Source organism: Chelonoidis abingdonii, chromosome 10, assembly GCF_003597395.2.
Source record: "Chelonoidis abingdonii isolate Lonesome George chromosome 10, CheloAbing_2.0, whole genome shotgun sequence".
Taxonomy (NCBI): Eukaryota; Metazoa; Chordata; order Testudines; family Testudinidae; genus Chelonoidis; species Chelonoidis abingdonii.
Window position 1 is genome coordinate 80,961,735 of NC_133778.1, and position 12,106 is coordinate 80,973,840.

General features: G+C 62.9%; 1 protein-coding gene across 1 annotated transcript in view; it reads left to right on the plus strand.

Moving 5' to 3' along the window:
- GMPPA (GDP-mannose pyrophosphorylase A) overlaps positions 1-11,076 on the plus strand; it is an 11,991-nt gene extending 915 nt beyond the window's left edge. Inside the window, exons 2-13 of the mRNA XM_075069845.1 lie at positions 2,413-2,636; positions 2,827-2,930; positions 6,366-6,558; positions 6,630-6,689; positions 6,894-7,024; positions 7,136-7,150; positions 7,859-7,993; positions 8,220-8,317; positions 8,486-8,532; positions 8,615-8,707; positions 9,400-9,568; positions 9,695-11,076. Coding sequence (XP_074925946.1) covers positions 2,413-2,636; positions 2,827-2,930; positions 6,366-6,558; positions 6,630-6,689; positions 6,894-7,024; positions 7,136-7,150; positions 7,859-7,993; positions 8,220-8,317; positions 8,486-8,532; positions 8,615-8,707; positions 9,400-9,568; positions 9,695-9,795 — 1,370 coding nt within the window. The 3' untranslated portion in view covers positions 9,796-11,076. The remainder of the gene's footprint in view (positions 1-2,412; positions 2,637-2,826; positions 2,931-6,365; positions 6,559-6,629; positions 6,690-6,893; positions 7,025-7,135; positions 7,151-7,858; positions 7,994-8,219; positions 8,318-8,485; positions 8,533-8,614; positions 8,708-9,399; positions 9,569-9,694) is intronic.
- Positions 11,077-12,106: the final 1,030 nt, after the last annotated feature.

The following is a 12,106-nucleotide window of genomic DNA, read 5'->3' on the forward strand; positions in this document are numbered from 1 at the left end:
TCAGATCTGGGGGCGGAGCAGGGCGCACAGCCGGGGGGGTTGGGTCCAGATCTGGGGCGGAGCCAGGGGCGCACAGCCGGGGGGTTGGGGTAGATCTGGGGGGCGGACAAGGGCGCACAGCCGGGGGTGGGTCAGACTGGGGGGCGCGGAGCAGGGCCGCACAAGCCCGGGGTTGGTTCAGATCTGGGGGGCGGAAGCAGGGCAACCGCACAGCCAAGGGGTTTTGGGTCAGATCTGGGGGACAGAGCAGGGCGCACAGCTGGGGGACTTTGGTCAGATCTGGGGGGGAGCAGGGCACCGCACAGACGGGGGGTGGGTGCACGATCTGGGGGGCGAGCAGGGGGCGCAGCCGGAGGCGGTGGGTCAGATCTGGGGGGAGAGGGGCAGGGCGCACAGCCGGAGGCAGTGGTCAGAATCTGGGGGGGCGAGCAGGGCGCACAGCCGGGGGGTTGGGTCAGATCTGGGGGCGGAAGCAGGGCGCACAGCCGGGGTGGGGTCAAGATCTGCGGGCGCGGGAGCAGCGCACAGTCCCGGGGGGGGTTGGGTCAGATCTGGGGGCGGAGAGGCGCACAGCCAGGGGGGTTGGGTCAGATCTGGGGGGCGAGCAGGTGCACAGCCGTAGCCGGTGGGTCAGATAATGGGGGGCGAGCAGGGCGCACAGCCGGGGGGGTTGGTCAGATCTGGGGGGCGGAGCAGGGCGCACAGCCGGGGGTGGGGTCAGATCTGGGGCGGCGGAGCAGGGCGGCACCGCCGGGGGGGTGGGGTCAGATCTGGGGGGCGGAGGACAAAAAGGGGCGCAACAGCTGGGGAGGGTTGGGTCAGATCGGGGGGGGCCGGAGCAGCGTGCACAGCCGGGGGTGGGGTCAGATCTTGGGGACCGCGGAGGCAGGCGCACAGCTGGGGGGGGGTCAGATCTGGGGGGGAAGAGCAGAGGCACACAGACAGGCAGGGGCTTGGTGCAGAATCCGGGGGGTGGGCGGAGCAAGGGCGCACAGCCGGGGGGTGGGGTCCAGGATTCTGAGGGGCGGAGCAGAGTGCACAGCCGGGGAGTAGGTCAGATCTGGGGGGGGCGGAGCAGGGAGCACAGCCGGGGGGGTGGGGTCAATCTGGGGGGCGGAGCAAGGGCGCACAGCGGGGGCTTGGGTCGGGTCAGATCTGGGGGGCGGAGCAGAGTGGCACACGCCGAGGGCTTGGCTCAGATCTGGGGGGCAGAGCAGCCGTGCACAGCCGGGGGTGGGGTCAGAATCTGGGGGGGCGGAGCAGCGCACACTGGGGGGGGTTGGGTCAGATCTGGGGGGGTGGAGCAGGGCGCACAGCTTGGGGGGGTTGGGTCAGATCGGGGGGGCGGAGCAGAGTGCACAGCCGGGGGGGTGGGGTCAGATCTGAGGGGCGGAGCAGAGTGCACAGCCGGAAGGCGTTGGGGTTCAATCTGGGGGCGGAGCGCGTGCACAGCCAGGGGTGGGGTCAGATTCTGGGGGCGGAGGCCAGGGCGCAGCAGCCGGGGGGGTTGGGTCAGATCTGGGGGGCGGAGCAGGGCGCACAGCGGGGGTTTGGGGTCAGAATCTGGGGGGCGGACGCAGCGTGCACAGCCCGGGGGTGGGGTCGATCTGGGGGGCGGAGCAGGGCGCATCAGCTGGGGGGGTTGGGTCAGATCTGGGGGCGGAGGAGTTGAGTGGGGAGGAGAGTGAGGGCAAGCGAGTGCAAGCCGGGGGGTGAGGTTCAGATCTGAGGGGCGGAGCCAGGGCCGCACAGCTGTGGGGCTTGGTAGATCTGATGGCGGAGCAGAGTGCAACAGTCCGGGGGGGTGGGGTCAGATCTGAGGGCGGAGCAAGTCACAGCTGGGGGGGCTTGGGTCAGATCTGGCGGGGGCCGAGGCAACAGGTGGGGCCCCAGGCCTGATCTGGTCCCCGGCGTTAGATAGAAGGGGGTCCCATCACCCCTGCCCGGGGCTCTGCAGAGATTTGCCCCAGCCCCAGGACAGCTGGAAGCAGCCGTGACCCTTAGGCCCTGGAGGTCCCGTTGCCATAGGAAGCCGAGTGGGGCAGGCCCTGACCCCTGGCTGTCTCCCTGCAATCCCCACCAGGCCCTGGGACTCCCAGCGGAGGCCAGGCCCGCAGCTGCGGGGGGAAGGACGCTCCCGAGCGTGTGACATTGCGATGGGGGGGGGGGGGGGGGGGGGAGGGGGCTGCAGGCTTCCCAGCCAGCAGCAAGGGATCAGGCCCGAGGCCGCACACCTGTCAGCAGCGCGGCCCCAGGGACCCCAGACAAGCCTGATATGGTCAGGCAGGGCCTATTAATTAGCCATGACGGCAGCAGGCTGCTAGCGGCCCCTCCGTGGGTGCCCGGGAGCAGCGCTGGGAGGGAATCAGCAGCCCCTCCCAAAAAGCCCCCCGGTGGGGAGCTTGTGGTCAGATCCCTGGGTCTGGTGGCGGGAAGGAGACAACCCGATCTCCAGGGTCCGTTCAGTGCCACTGAGCCAGCCTGGCCGGGAAACCCTGCGAGTCTGCTGTCCCCTCAGCCCCTCGTTCCTCCCCGCAGGGACTCGCTTCCGGCCCTTGTCCTTCGAAGTCCCGAAGCCGCTGTTCCCGGTGGCTGGGGTGCCCATGATCCAGCACCAAATCGAGGCCTGCACTAAGGTAACAAGCCAGCCGCGTGCAAGGGCTGGACCTACCTGTGTGGGGGACAAGGGTCGTTCGGCGCCACAGCTCTCAGCTAGAATCGGGGTAAATTCTAGCCTGAGCACATGGTGGGGCCAGGGAGAGGTGTCACCTGGGGGTGAGGGATGGGCTCTCTTCTCACCTAATCTCGCTGTGTCCTGCCCCCCAGGTTCCAAGCATGAAGGAGATTCTCCTTGTGGGCTTCTACCAGCCCAACGAAGCCTTGAGCCACTTCCTAGTTTCTGCACAGCAAGAGTTTAAAATCCCCATCAGGTGGGTGGGTAGGAGCCCCCTGCCTGGGGACTTCCCATGGCTGGGGACTTTCCATGCTGGGTGGGAGAATGGCCACACTGGGTCAGCCCAAAGGTCCATCCAGCCCAGTGTCCTGTCTGCCAACAGTGGCCAGTGCCAGGTGCCCCAGGGGGAGTGAACAGAACAGGGAATCACCGAGTGATCCATCCCCTGTCGCCCATTCCCAGCTTCTGGCAAACAGAGGTAGGGACCCCATCCCTGCCCAGCCTGGCTAATAGCCCCTGATGGACCTGTCCTCCAGGAACTTCTCTAGTTCTTTTTTGAACCTCACTGTAGTTCTGACCTTCATATCTTCTGGCAGGGAGTTCCACAGGTTGACTGTGCTTTGTGTGAGGAAATACTTCCCTGTGTTTGATTCAAACCTGCTACCTAATAGTTTCATAGTTCTTATGTTATGAGGAGGAGTAAATAACACATCCTTATTTACTCTCTCCACACCAGTCACGGTTTTATAGACCTCAGTCATATCCACATTAGTCGTATCTTTTCCAAGCTGAACAGTCCCAGTCTTATCACTCTCCCCTCATACGGCAGCTGTTCCACACCCCTAATTGTTTTATTTGCTCTTTTCTGAACCTTTTCCAATTCCAGTATATCTTGTTTGAGATGGGGCGACCACATCTGCACGCAGTATTCAAGGTGTGGACGTACCATGGATTTATATAGAGGCAACATGATATTTTCTGTCTTATTATCTCTCCCTTTTCTAACGGTTCTTAACATGCTATTAGCTCTTTTGGCTGCTGCTGCACCTTGAGCAGATGTTTTCAGAGAACTATCCACAATGACTCCAAGATCTTTCTGGAGTGGTAACAGCTCATTTAGACCCCAGCATGTTGTATGTAGGGGTGGGATGATGTTTTCCAATGTGCGTTACTTTGCATTTATCAACATGGAACTTCAGTCATCCAGTCACCCAATTTTGTGAGATCCTTTTGTAGCTCTTCACAGGCTGCCTGGGACTTAACTATCATGAGTAGTTTTGTATCATCTGCAAATGTTTCCACCTCACTGATTACTCGTTTCCAGATCGTTTATGACTATTTGGAATAGGACTGGGCCCAGTGCAGACCCTGGGGGACACCACCATTTCCCTCTCTCCATTCTGAAAACTGACCAGTTATTCCTGCCCTTCTTCCCTGTCATTTACCAGTAACCGATCCCTGAGAGAACCTTCCCTCTTAGCCCATGACAGCTAACTTTGCTGGGGAGCCTTTGGTGTGGGACCTTGTCACAGGCTTTCGGAAGCTCTCTATCCACTGGATCCCCCTTGTCTGCACACTTGTTGACCCCTCAGAGAATTCGAACAGCTCGGTGAGGCCTGATCTCCCTTCCAAACGCTGTGTTGACTGCCCCACAATCCGTGTCCATCTCTGGATCCAGTAATTCTGTTCTTTGCTGTCGTCTCCTCCTCTTTGCCTGGTGCTGAAGTCAGGCTTCGTGGCCTGTAGTTGGCGGGATCACCTCTGGAGCCTGAGGCATCTGGGTGGGCCTCCTGCTCTAGTGCCCTCGGGCTACCCCCACCTCCTCCCGAGCCCAGCCCCGTGTGGCCAGGCAGCTCTCCTAGTGGGATCCCTGCAGGCCCCTGGGCAGCAGGGTCCCAGTCTGCTGCTGTCATTCCCCTGGTCTGTTCTGCACTCGCTGGCCCCCCCCGCGAGCCGGGGGACAGGAGTCCTGTCCCTCCCCTGCCATTCGGGTCTTGCTCCCAGGAGAGGGGCCTGGGACAGCTGTCCTGAGTCCCCCTCTCGGTCCCGAGGCTGCACTGGTGCTGCGTCTCACGGGTCGCGCCCACTCTTGGCTCTGTGTGGTCCGTGGAGGGAGCCTCCTTCAGTACGACAGCCCTTCTCGGGGCTTCACTCTCTCTCAGGGGGTTAACCCCTCCGCCTCCTGGAGCCGCACCGCTCTGAACCTTAGCACGTCTGTCTGTACCGTGGGCCCCCTCAGGGAGTCCCCTCGCTCTGGGCCCCCAGGGCCTCCACCCCCAGAGGGAATAATGTCATTTCTCCCCCGCTCTTTTCTCTAGCCCGGAGTGACTCTCAGCCAGCGTAAAACAGGAGGGTTTATTGAGGGTCTGAACACAGCATGGGAGACTCTCAGGGCCTCAGGCCTGGCCTCCCTCAGCCCAGCACATTCCCCCATCTTCCTGCCTCCAGGTCAGCCCTGGCTGCCTCCTCTCTCCAGCCCTGAGCCCCCCTGCTTCCCAGCTGGGCATCTGAGATCACCGTCCCCAGGCCCCCTCTGTCCATTGTCTTCTCTCCAGGAAAACAGGATCGCCTGGGCCTCCTCTCCCGTCCCCTCTCCTCTCCTCTGGCCCCTCTGGCTGGAACTGGCTGGTCAGGTCACCGGGGTCCTCTCTCCACAGCCCATTGTCCTCCCACTGGCCAGAACCGGCTGCGACTCCTGAGCTGGGTCTCTAGGTGGTCAGGTCCCCAGTCACTGGATTATCCATTCTCCAGGCCATCGGCTGGGGTCCCAAGTTCCCTCACCAACAAAATCCTTCTCCTCTCCCCTCCTTAAACCAGTAACCTCCCCACCTCCCCGCATGCAAACCCTGGAAAACAAGATAAAAACAAGAGAAGCCCCTAATTTGTCACACTGCCGTAGCAGGGAAGACTCTGACCATGCTCTGAGATGGCTTGCAGATTGTCCCAGACTTGCAGGCTGCGGGCTCAGGCACCGCGCTGAGTGACACCAGCCAGGACTCTGGGGCAGGGTCTCCCCTCGGGGCCACTCACCAGGGTAAGGAGCCTGCCCGGCTTCAGCGCCTCCTGGCTCTGACCTCGGAGCGTTCAGCCCCCTGCTCACCCCGGGAGCTCCCCACAGCGAGTCCCTCAACCCCTGGGGAGCCTCCCACCCCCCCCAAAGGGCCCTACCCCCCACTCAGCAGCCAGCCGTGACTCCAGCCAGCGTGGGACACAGACGGGTTCTTAGCCGGGAACCCAGCGTTGGACAGAGCTTGTGAGCACAGAAATCAGGGACCTGCAGCAAAGTCCAGCTTGGGGGGATCCAGGGCCCAGAGTGCCATCCCCCTCCCCCCCGAGTCCCAAACCAGGCGACTGACTCGCCTCCAGCAGCCCAGCCTCAGTCACCCCCCGCCTCCCCCCTGCGGCCTTTGTCTCCTTCCCGGGCAAACAGGGCCCCTGGGCTCTGGTCTCCAGCCCCTCCGGCTGGCTCCGGCAGGGAGGGGCCCGGCAGTCAGTTGCTGGGATACAGGGTGTCGGCGCAGATTTCTGTGTGCCCAGGCAGCCAGTCAGGGTCACACCTGCCCTCTCAGGTCTCTGCAGTGATCACTCCCCCTTATCCCACCACTTAGATACTTGTGTAACACACAGGGGAAACTGAGGCACGCACAGTATTCAGACAAAAGATTAAGAAAGTTCCTGCTTCATCACACAGGTACCTGCAGGAGTACGCAGCGCTGGGCACGGGCGGTGGCATCTACCACTTCCGGGACCAGATCCTGTCAGGCAGCCCTGAGGCCTTCTTCGTCCTCAACGCGGACGTGTGCTCGGAGTTCCCCCTGCTGGAGATGCTGGCCTTCCAGCAGCAGTGTGGAGACCCGCACAGCTTTGTCATGCTGGGCACCACGGTGAGGGGGCCGGCTGGGAGCCACGGGACCCCTGTGCCCAGGTTCCCGCTGACACTGTCCCCTTTCCACAGGCCAACAGGAAGCAGTCCCTGAACTACGGCTGCATCGTGGCCAACACGGAGACCTGTGAGGTAAGGGGCTGGGGCCACTCAGGCAGCACTACTCCTGCTGGGTGGTGGCCGTGCTGGGCGGGGCAGGGGCGTCGGTGTGCTGTGGCCCCGCTGCAGAGTTCCACTCCCAGCGACTTGCCTCCGGTTCCCAGCGTGGCCCCAGCCGGCGCCCGGGAGTGGTGCTGGCGAGCCAGCTTGGGGCACTCATGGCCCCTCGCCCCCCAGGTCCTGCACTACGTGGAGAAACCCAGCACCTTCGTCAGCGAGATCATCAACTGCGGCATCTACCTGTTCACGCCGGCCATCTTCCAGCACATCGGCGAGGTCTTCCAGAGGACCCAGCAGGAGCTTCTCCTGTGAGTGCCCCCAGCCTGGCCCCGTGCCCGGGGCTGCAGCCACCACACTCATCCTCCATCTCTCTCTCTTTTCCCACCTTTTGTCCTCACTCGCTGCCTGACCTGCACCAGGGGCGCTTGCCTTGGGTAAGTGTCTGTCGCCCCCTCCCAGCCTGCGTGTGGCATTTCGCACCAGCTCCCTCCCGGAGCCCTGCTTCCACCTGCTGCTCCGCTGAAGCCGGCATTGGGCTCCTGGGCATTCAGGATACCCCTTGGCCTCCCAGCTCCCTGCACTGCTGCGTCACACAGCCCAGTCCCAAAGGGCTGCCCATGTGGAGAGCCAGCTGGGTGGGGGGACAGATGGGAGTTCAGGGCGGAGGAGAAATCCTCTCGCCCCGGGAAGCGCCCCTTGCTGGGGCGGGAGGGGGCTCTGATACTGGGTGTGTTGCTCTTTGGGGTGCTCCCTGGGCTCCCTGGGGTGCTGGCTCCTACGAGGCACTCCTGAGCTACCAGCTTTGTCCCTGCAGCGCAGGTGTCGCCCCACTGGGCCAAAGTAGAATCTGTCTCACGACAATTGCCAGGCTGTTCCCTAGAGCAGCCGTTACTCTGTGTGACCTTCAGTGACCCTCTGCCCTTCTGCAAAAGGGGCAAGGTGGCAAGTGCTGGAGCCTCTGCCCGCGCCTGTGGCCTGCTGGCAGCGGGAGCTGGCATTGCTGCAGCCCGAGCCCTGGCGGATTGTCGCTCGGGCGCTGCTGGCCCAGGTGTGGGCTGGGCATCCTGCCCTGGCCTGGGCAGTAATCCTGGCTCAGCCCTCACCCTCGCCCTCATCCCCGCCCCATGCATCTCACCTGGCAGGGAGGAGAGCCCCAACGGCTGGCAGCGCGCCGAGGTCATCCGGCTGGAGCAGGACATCTTCACGGCGCTGGCCGGGCGCGGCAAACTCTACGTCTACAAAACTGACGGCTTCTGGAGCCAGATCAAATCGGCCGGGTGGGTGTGAGCAGGGCAGGCCCCAGTGGGCGGCAGCGTCCCTTGTACTGTGGGGAGCTGCTGGAGCTGAGCTCAGCTCAGACCTGTTCCAGTGGGGGGGCGCGGGCAGGGGCCCCGCAGGAGCAGCCTCTCTGCTAGGCGGGGCTGGATAGTGCTGCCGGTCCCAGCAGGAGACGCTCCCTGCGATGTGGGGCCTGGCCGCGCTGATTGGCACCTTTCCCCCCAGCTCTGCCATCTACGCCAGCCGCCTCTACCTGAGCCAGTACAGCCAGTGCCACCCGGAGAGACTGGCCCCGAACAGCCTCGGGGGGCCCACCATCCGAGGTACCCTCCCCCGCACGGCCCCTCGGCCTGGGCCCGCTGTTCGCAGAGCTCTGCGCTCACCCTGCCGGCACAGCCAGGGGAGACGTGGGGGGCTCCAGGACGGGGGCTGCGGCTGGGCTCTGGCCAGTTCCTCTCCCCGCCGTCCCCTCACCCTTGTTTGTGTTGCAGGGAACGTGTATATCCACCCGACGGCGTCCATCGACCGCAGCGCTGTGGTGAGTGCGGGACCGGGGGGCGGGTTTCTTGGGGCCGGCCTGGGGGGCTCTGCTCACTGCCTGTCCTGCTCTCCCCCTCCAGCTGGGTCCCAACGTCTCCATCGGGAAGGGGGTGACGGTGGGAGCCGGCGTGCGTGTGCGCGAGTCCATCATCCTGCACGGGGCATCGCTGCAGGTAGGGCAGGCCCCACCGGTGGGGGGGGAGGGGCTTTCATCCCCCAGCTTTGGGCGGAGACGGTCAGCTCAGCCAGCAGCGTGTGCAGCCTGGAGCTGTGTCCTGTGTTCCCCGACTCTGCCGAGGCCCCACAAACCCTTCACTGGCCAGCCCTGGGGCCCCTCACTCCTCACCTGCAGCCCCCTGCCAGCCTGGCCCTGGGCTCTGCCCCCCAGCTCTGCCAGGGCCCCTCACTCCCGACCCACAGCCCCCTGCCAGCCCGGCCCTGGGCTCCCCCCCACAGCTCTGCCAGGGCCCCTCACTCCAGACCCACAGCCCCTGCCAGCCCGGCTCTGCCACGGCCCCTCACTCCCGACCGGCAGCCCCTGCCAGCCCAGCCCTGGGCTCCCCCCCACAGCTCTGCCAGGGCCCCTCACTCCAGACCCGCAGCCCCCTGCCAGCCTGGCCCTGGGTTCTCCCTCTCACGGCTCTGCCAGGGCCCCTCACTCCAGACCCACAGCCCCTGCCAGCCCGGCCCTGCCACGGCCCCTCACTCCTGACCCGCAGCCCCTGCTAGCCTAGCCCTGGGCTCTCCCCCCACCCCTCTGCTACAGGGCACCACTACTGCGCCCTCGTTTCTCTGGTTCCCCACCCAGGGGCCAGGCTGTGCCAGGGGCTGGTGCTCCCCTCACCCTGTGCTGCCCTCTCCCCAGGATCACACCTGTGTGCTGAACAGCATTGTGGGCTGGGACAGCACCATTGGGCGCTGGGCCCGGGTTGAGGGGACGCCCAGTGACCCGAACCCCAACGACCCCTACGCCAAAATCGACAGCGAGACCCTCTTCAGGGACGGCAGGCTCACGCCCTCCATCACCATCCTGGGTAAGTGTGAGACCCCTCGCCGCTCCCCAGGCCCAGGCTGTGGGATGGGGGGCAGCCTCGGGTCCCCCAGCTGGGATTTCCCTGCAGGGTCCCCCAGCTGACAGTGGCTCTGGTCTCCCCACGCAGGCTGTAACGTCACCATCCCCGCGGAGGTTGTGATCCTCAACTCCATCGTCCTGCCCCACAAGGAGCTGAGCCGCAGCTTCAAGAACCAGATCATCCTGTGAGGGGCCGGTGGAGTGGCTGGACGGGCCCGGCCGGGAGCTGGGGACCTTCTGGGTGTGGCAGGACGGGCCCGGTTGCAGTGCAGGTGACTGACCCCAGCCTGTGCATGGCTCAGTTCCCCCTGCAGGCCGGGCCCTGGGCCCCTCCAGCCATTCCCTAGACAGACACTCAGGCTGAATGAGGCCCTGCGTCAGCCCCTGCTTGGCTCGGCCCAGCCCGGAAACCACCTCCCTGGGGTGTCACAGCCCAGCCGAGCTGAAGCCAGCCCTCCCTGCCCTTCCCCATCCCTGGGCCCAGGCCGGGCATCTGGCTGGGTTTGCCCTGCCCCATGAGCCCCCCTGGCCAGGCGGGGGAGCGCTGAGAGGGGGTTGTCGCATCTGCACCATCCTTGGCCTGCCTCTGCAGCGACAGTGTGGGCTGGGATGGCTGCAGGGGCCAGCAAACAGCATCAGAGCAGGAGGTGAAGGAATCCGGCCCATGGCGAGCCCCGGCCAGCGTCCACACACGGAATCGCAGCACAAATGGAACAGGCCCCTGTGGGGTTAAAACTCCAGGCTGGCAGGCAGCCCCTGGGATGGGAAAAGGGGAGGTGCGCTACCGGGGTGAGAGCAGGCCAGGCCCTTGGGGGTGGGGAGAGGGATGCTGCCCCACGGCCCATAGACCCACTTGGGAAGGCAACTACCTAAACCCCCCCGGGCCATGCAGTGAGACACAGAGTGAAGCCTGGCACGTGGGGCCCATAGGGCAGCCAGAGACTGTGTGTCGCAGTAGGGAGCGGGGCGGGGGGAGGGGAGGAGGGTATGGGAGAGCAGGGGGTGACTTCACTTGAGGGACGATACCTGAGCCTGTAACTCAGGGGTCGGCAACCTATGGCATGGCTGCTGAAGGCTGCACACCAGGTGATGTTCACTGCCGGGGTCCTAGCCACCGGTCTGGGGGGCTCTGCATTTTAATTTAATTTTAAATGAAGCTTCTTAAACATTTTAAAAACCTTATTTACTTTCCATACAACAATCGTTTAGTTCTATATTATAGACTCATAGAAAGAGACCTTCTAAAAATGTTACAACGTATGACTGGCCCGCGGGGGGAAACTGGACAAAGGGAGAGAGTAGGCTGGGGGATTCAGTTCTGGGCTGCTTGGGGAATCGGAGGGAACCCTGGGGCTGGGGTCTAAGCTCCCTGCCCCGCAGAAGACCCTGACTGAGGGGACTTGGTTGTACCTACAAGCCCTGGTTTGGAGTGTGTGCCTCTCATCTAATAAACTTTCTGTTCTACTGCCCTAGCTCAGCTGCCCCTTTGCCCCCACCCCGCGGCGGCCCTGCGGAGGGGGACAAAGGGGGCAGTGCTGATAATGCCCAGCGCTGTGATGTCGGTGTTTAGGAGCCGCTACTGGCAGCTGCTATTTACCAGTCTGCCGTCCTGCCCCACTTTCACCTCTGTGTGGATTGCAGCAGCCCCATGCTGCCTCTGCCCTGCCATGGGGCAGTCCAGGGCCAGGCACCACAATGGGGTAGGATGTGAGGGGCTGGCAAGGAGGGTGGAGGAGGGCACTAGCAGCCTGTGACGGACTCATGGGGTTGGTTGAAAAACTAGCCAGAGATGAAATGAACGTGGGGCTCACCAAATGGAGTAATGGTGACAGCAGCGGGCAGGTGCATTTCCCAGGGGCCTTGCGGCGATAGGTTCTTGGCACTTCTCCGTTCACTGATTTTATCAGCGACCTGCAGAGTGTGACTGTCGTAGCTTCCTACTCAGATTTGAACCTTAGCGTTCATAACCTGAGAAGCTAGGATGAACCCCTCTAAGCTTAATTACCAGCTTAGATTTGATAGGCTGCCACCAGCCAAGAATTTCCAGTGTCTTGGCTCACTCGGGTCTTCCCGAAACCTTCCCTGGGGGACCCCAAGAACCCAAATCCCTTGGATTCTTAAAACAAGGAGAAATAAACCATTTCCCTTCCTGCTCTTTACTTCCTCCCAGATTTTCCCGCCCTGGGTATACTAGGAGATTTCCCTGCTTCAATCCCTTGAAACACAAACAGAGAGGACATTTACCTTCCCCCCTTCTTCTCCCCCCTCCCAGTCTTTCCCTGAGAGAGACAGTAATCTGGCACAGAGATTCCTATCCCTTCCTTAACTAGAAAAGAAAAGTCAACAAGTTTTTTTAAAAAGAAAGCTTTATATAAAAGAAAGAAAAAGACAAAAAAATTAATCTCTGCATTAAGTTGACAAAACACAGGGCTATTACTTAAAAGAAAAATATGAATAAACAGACTTATTTAAAAGAGAGACAATTTAACCATTCCAGCAA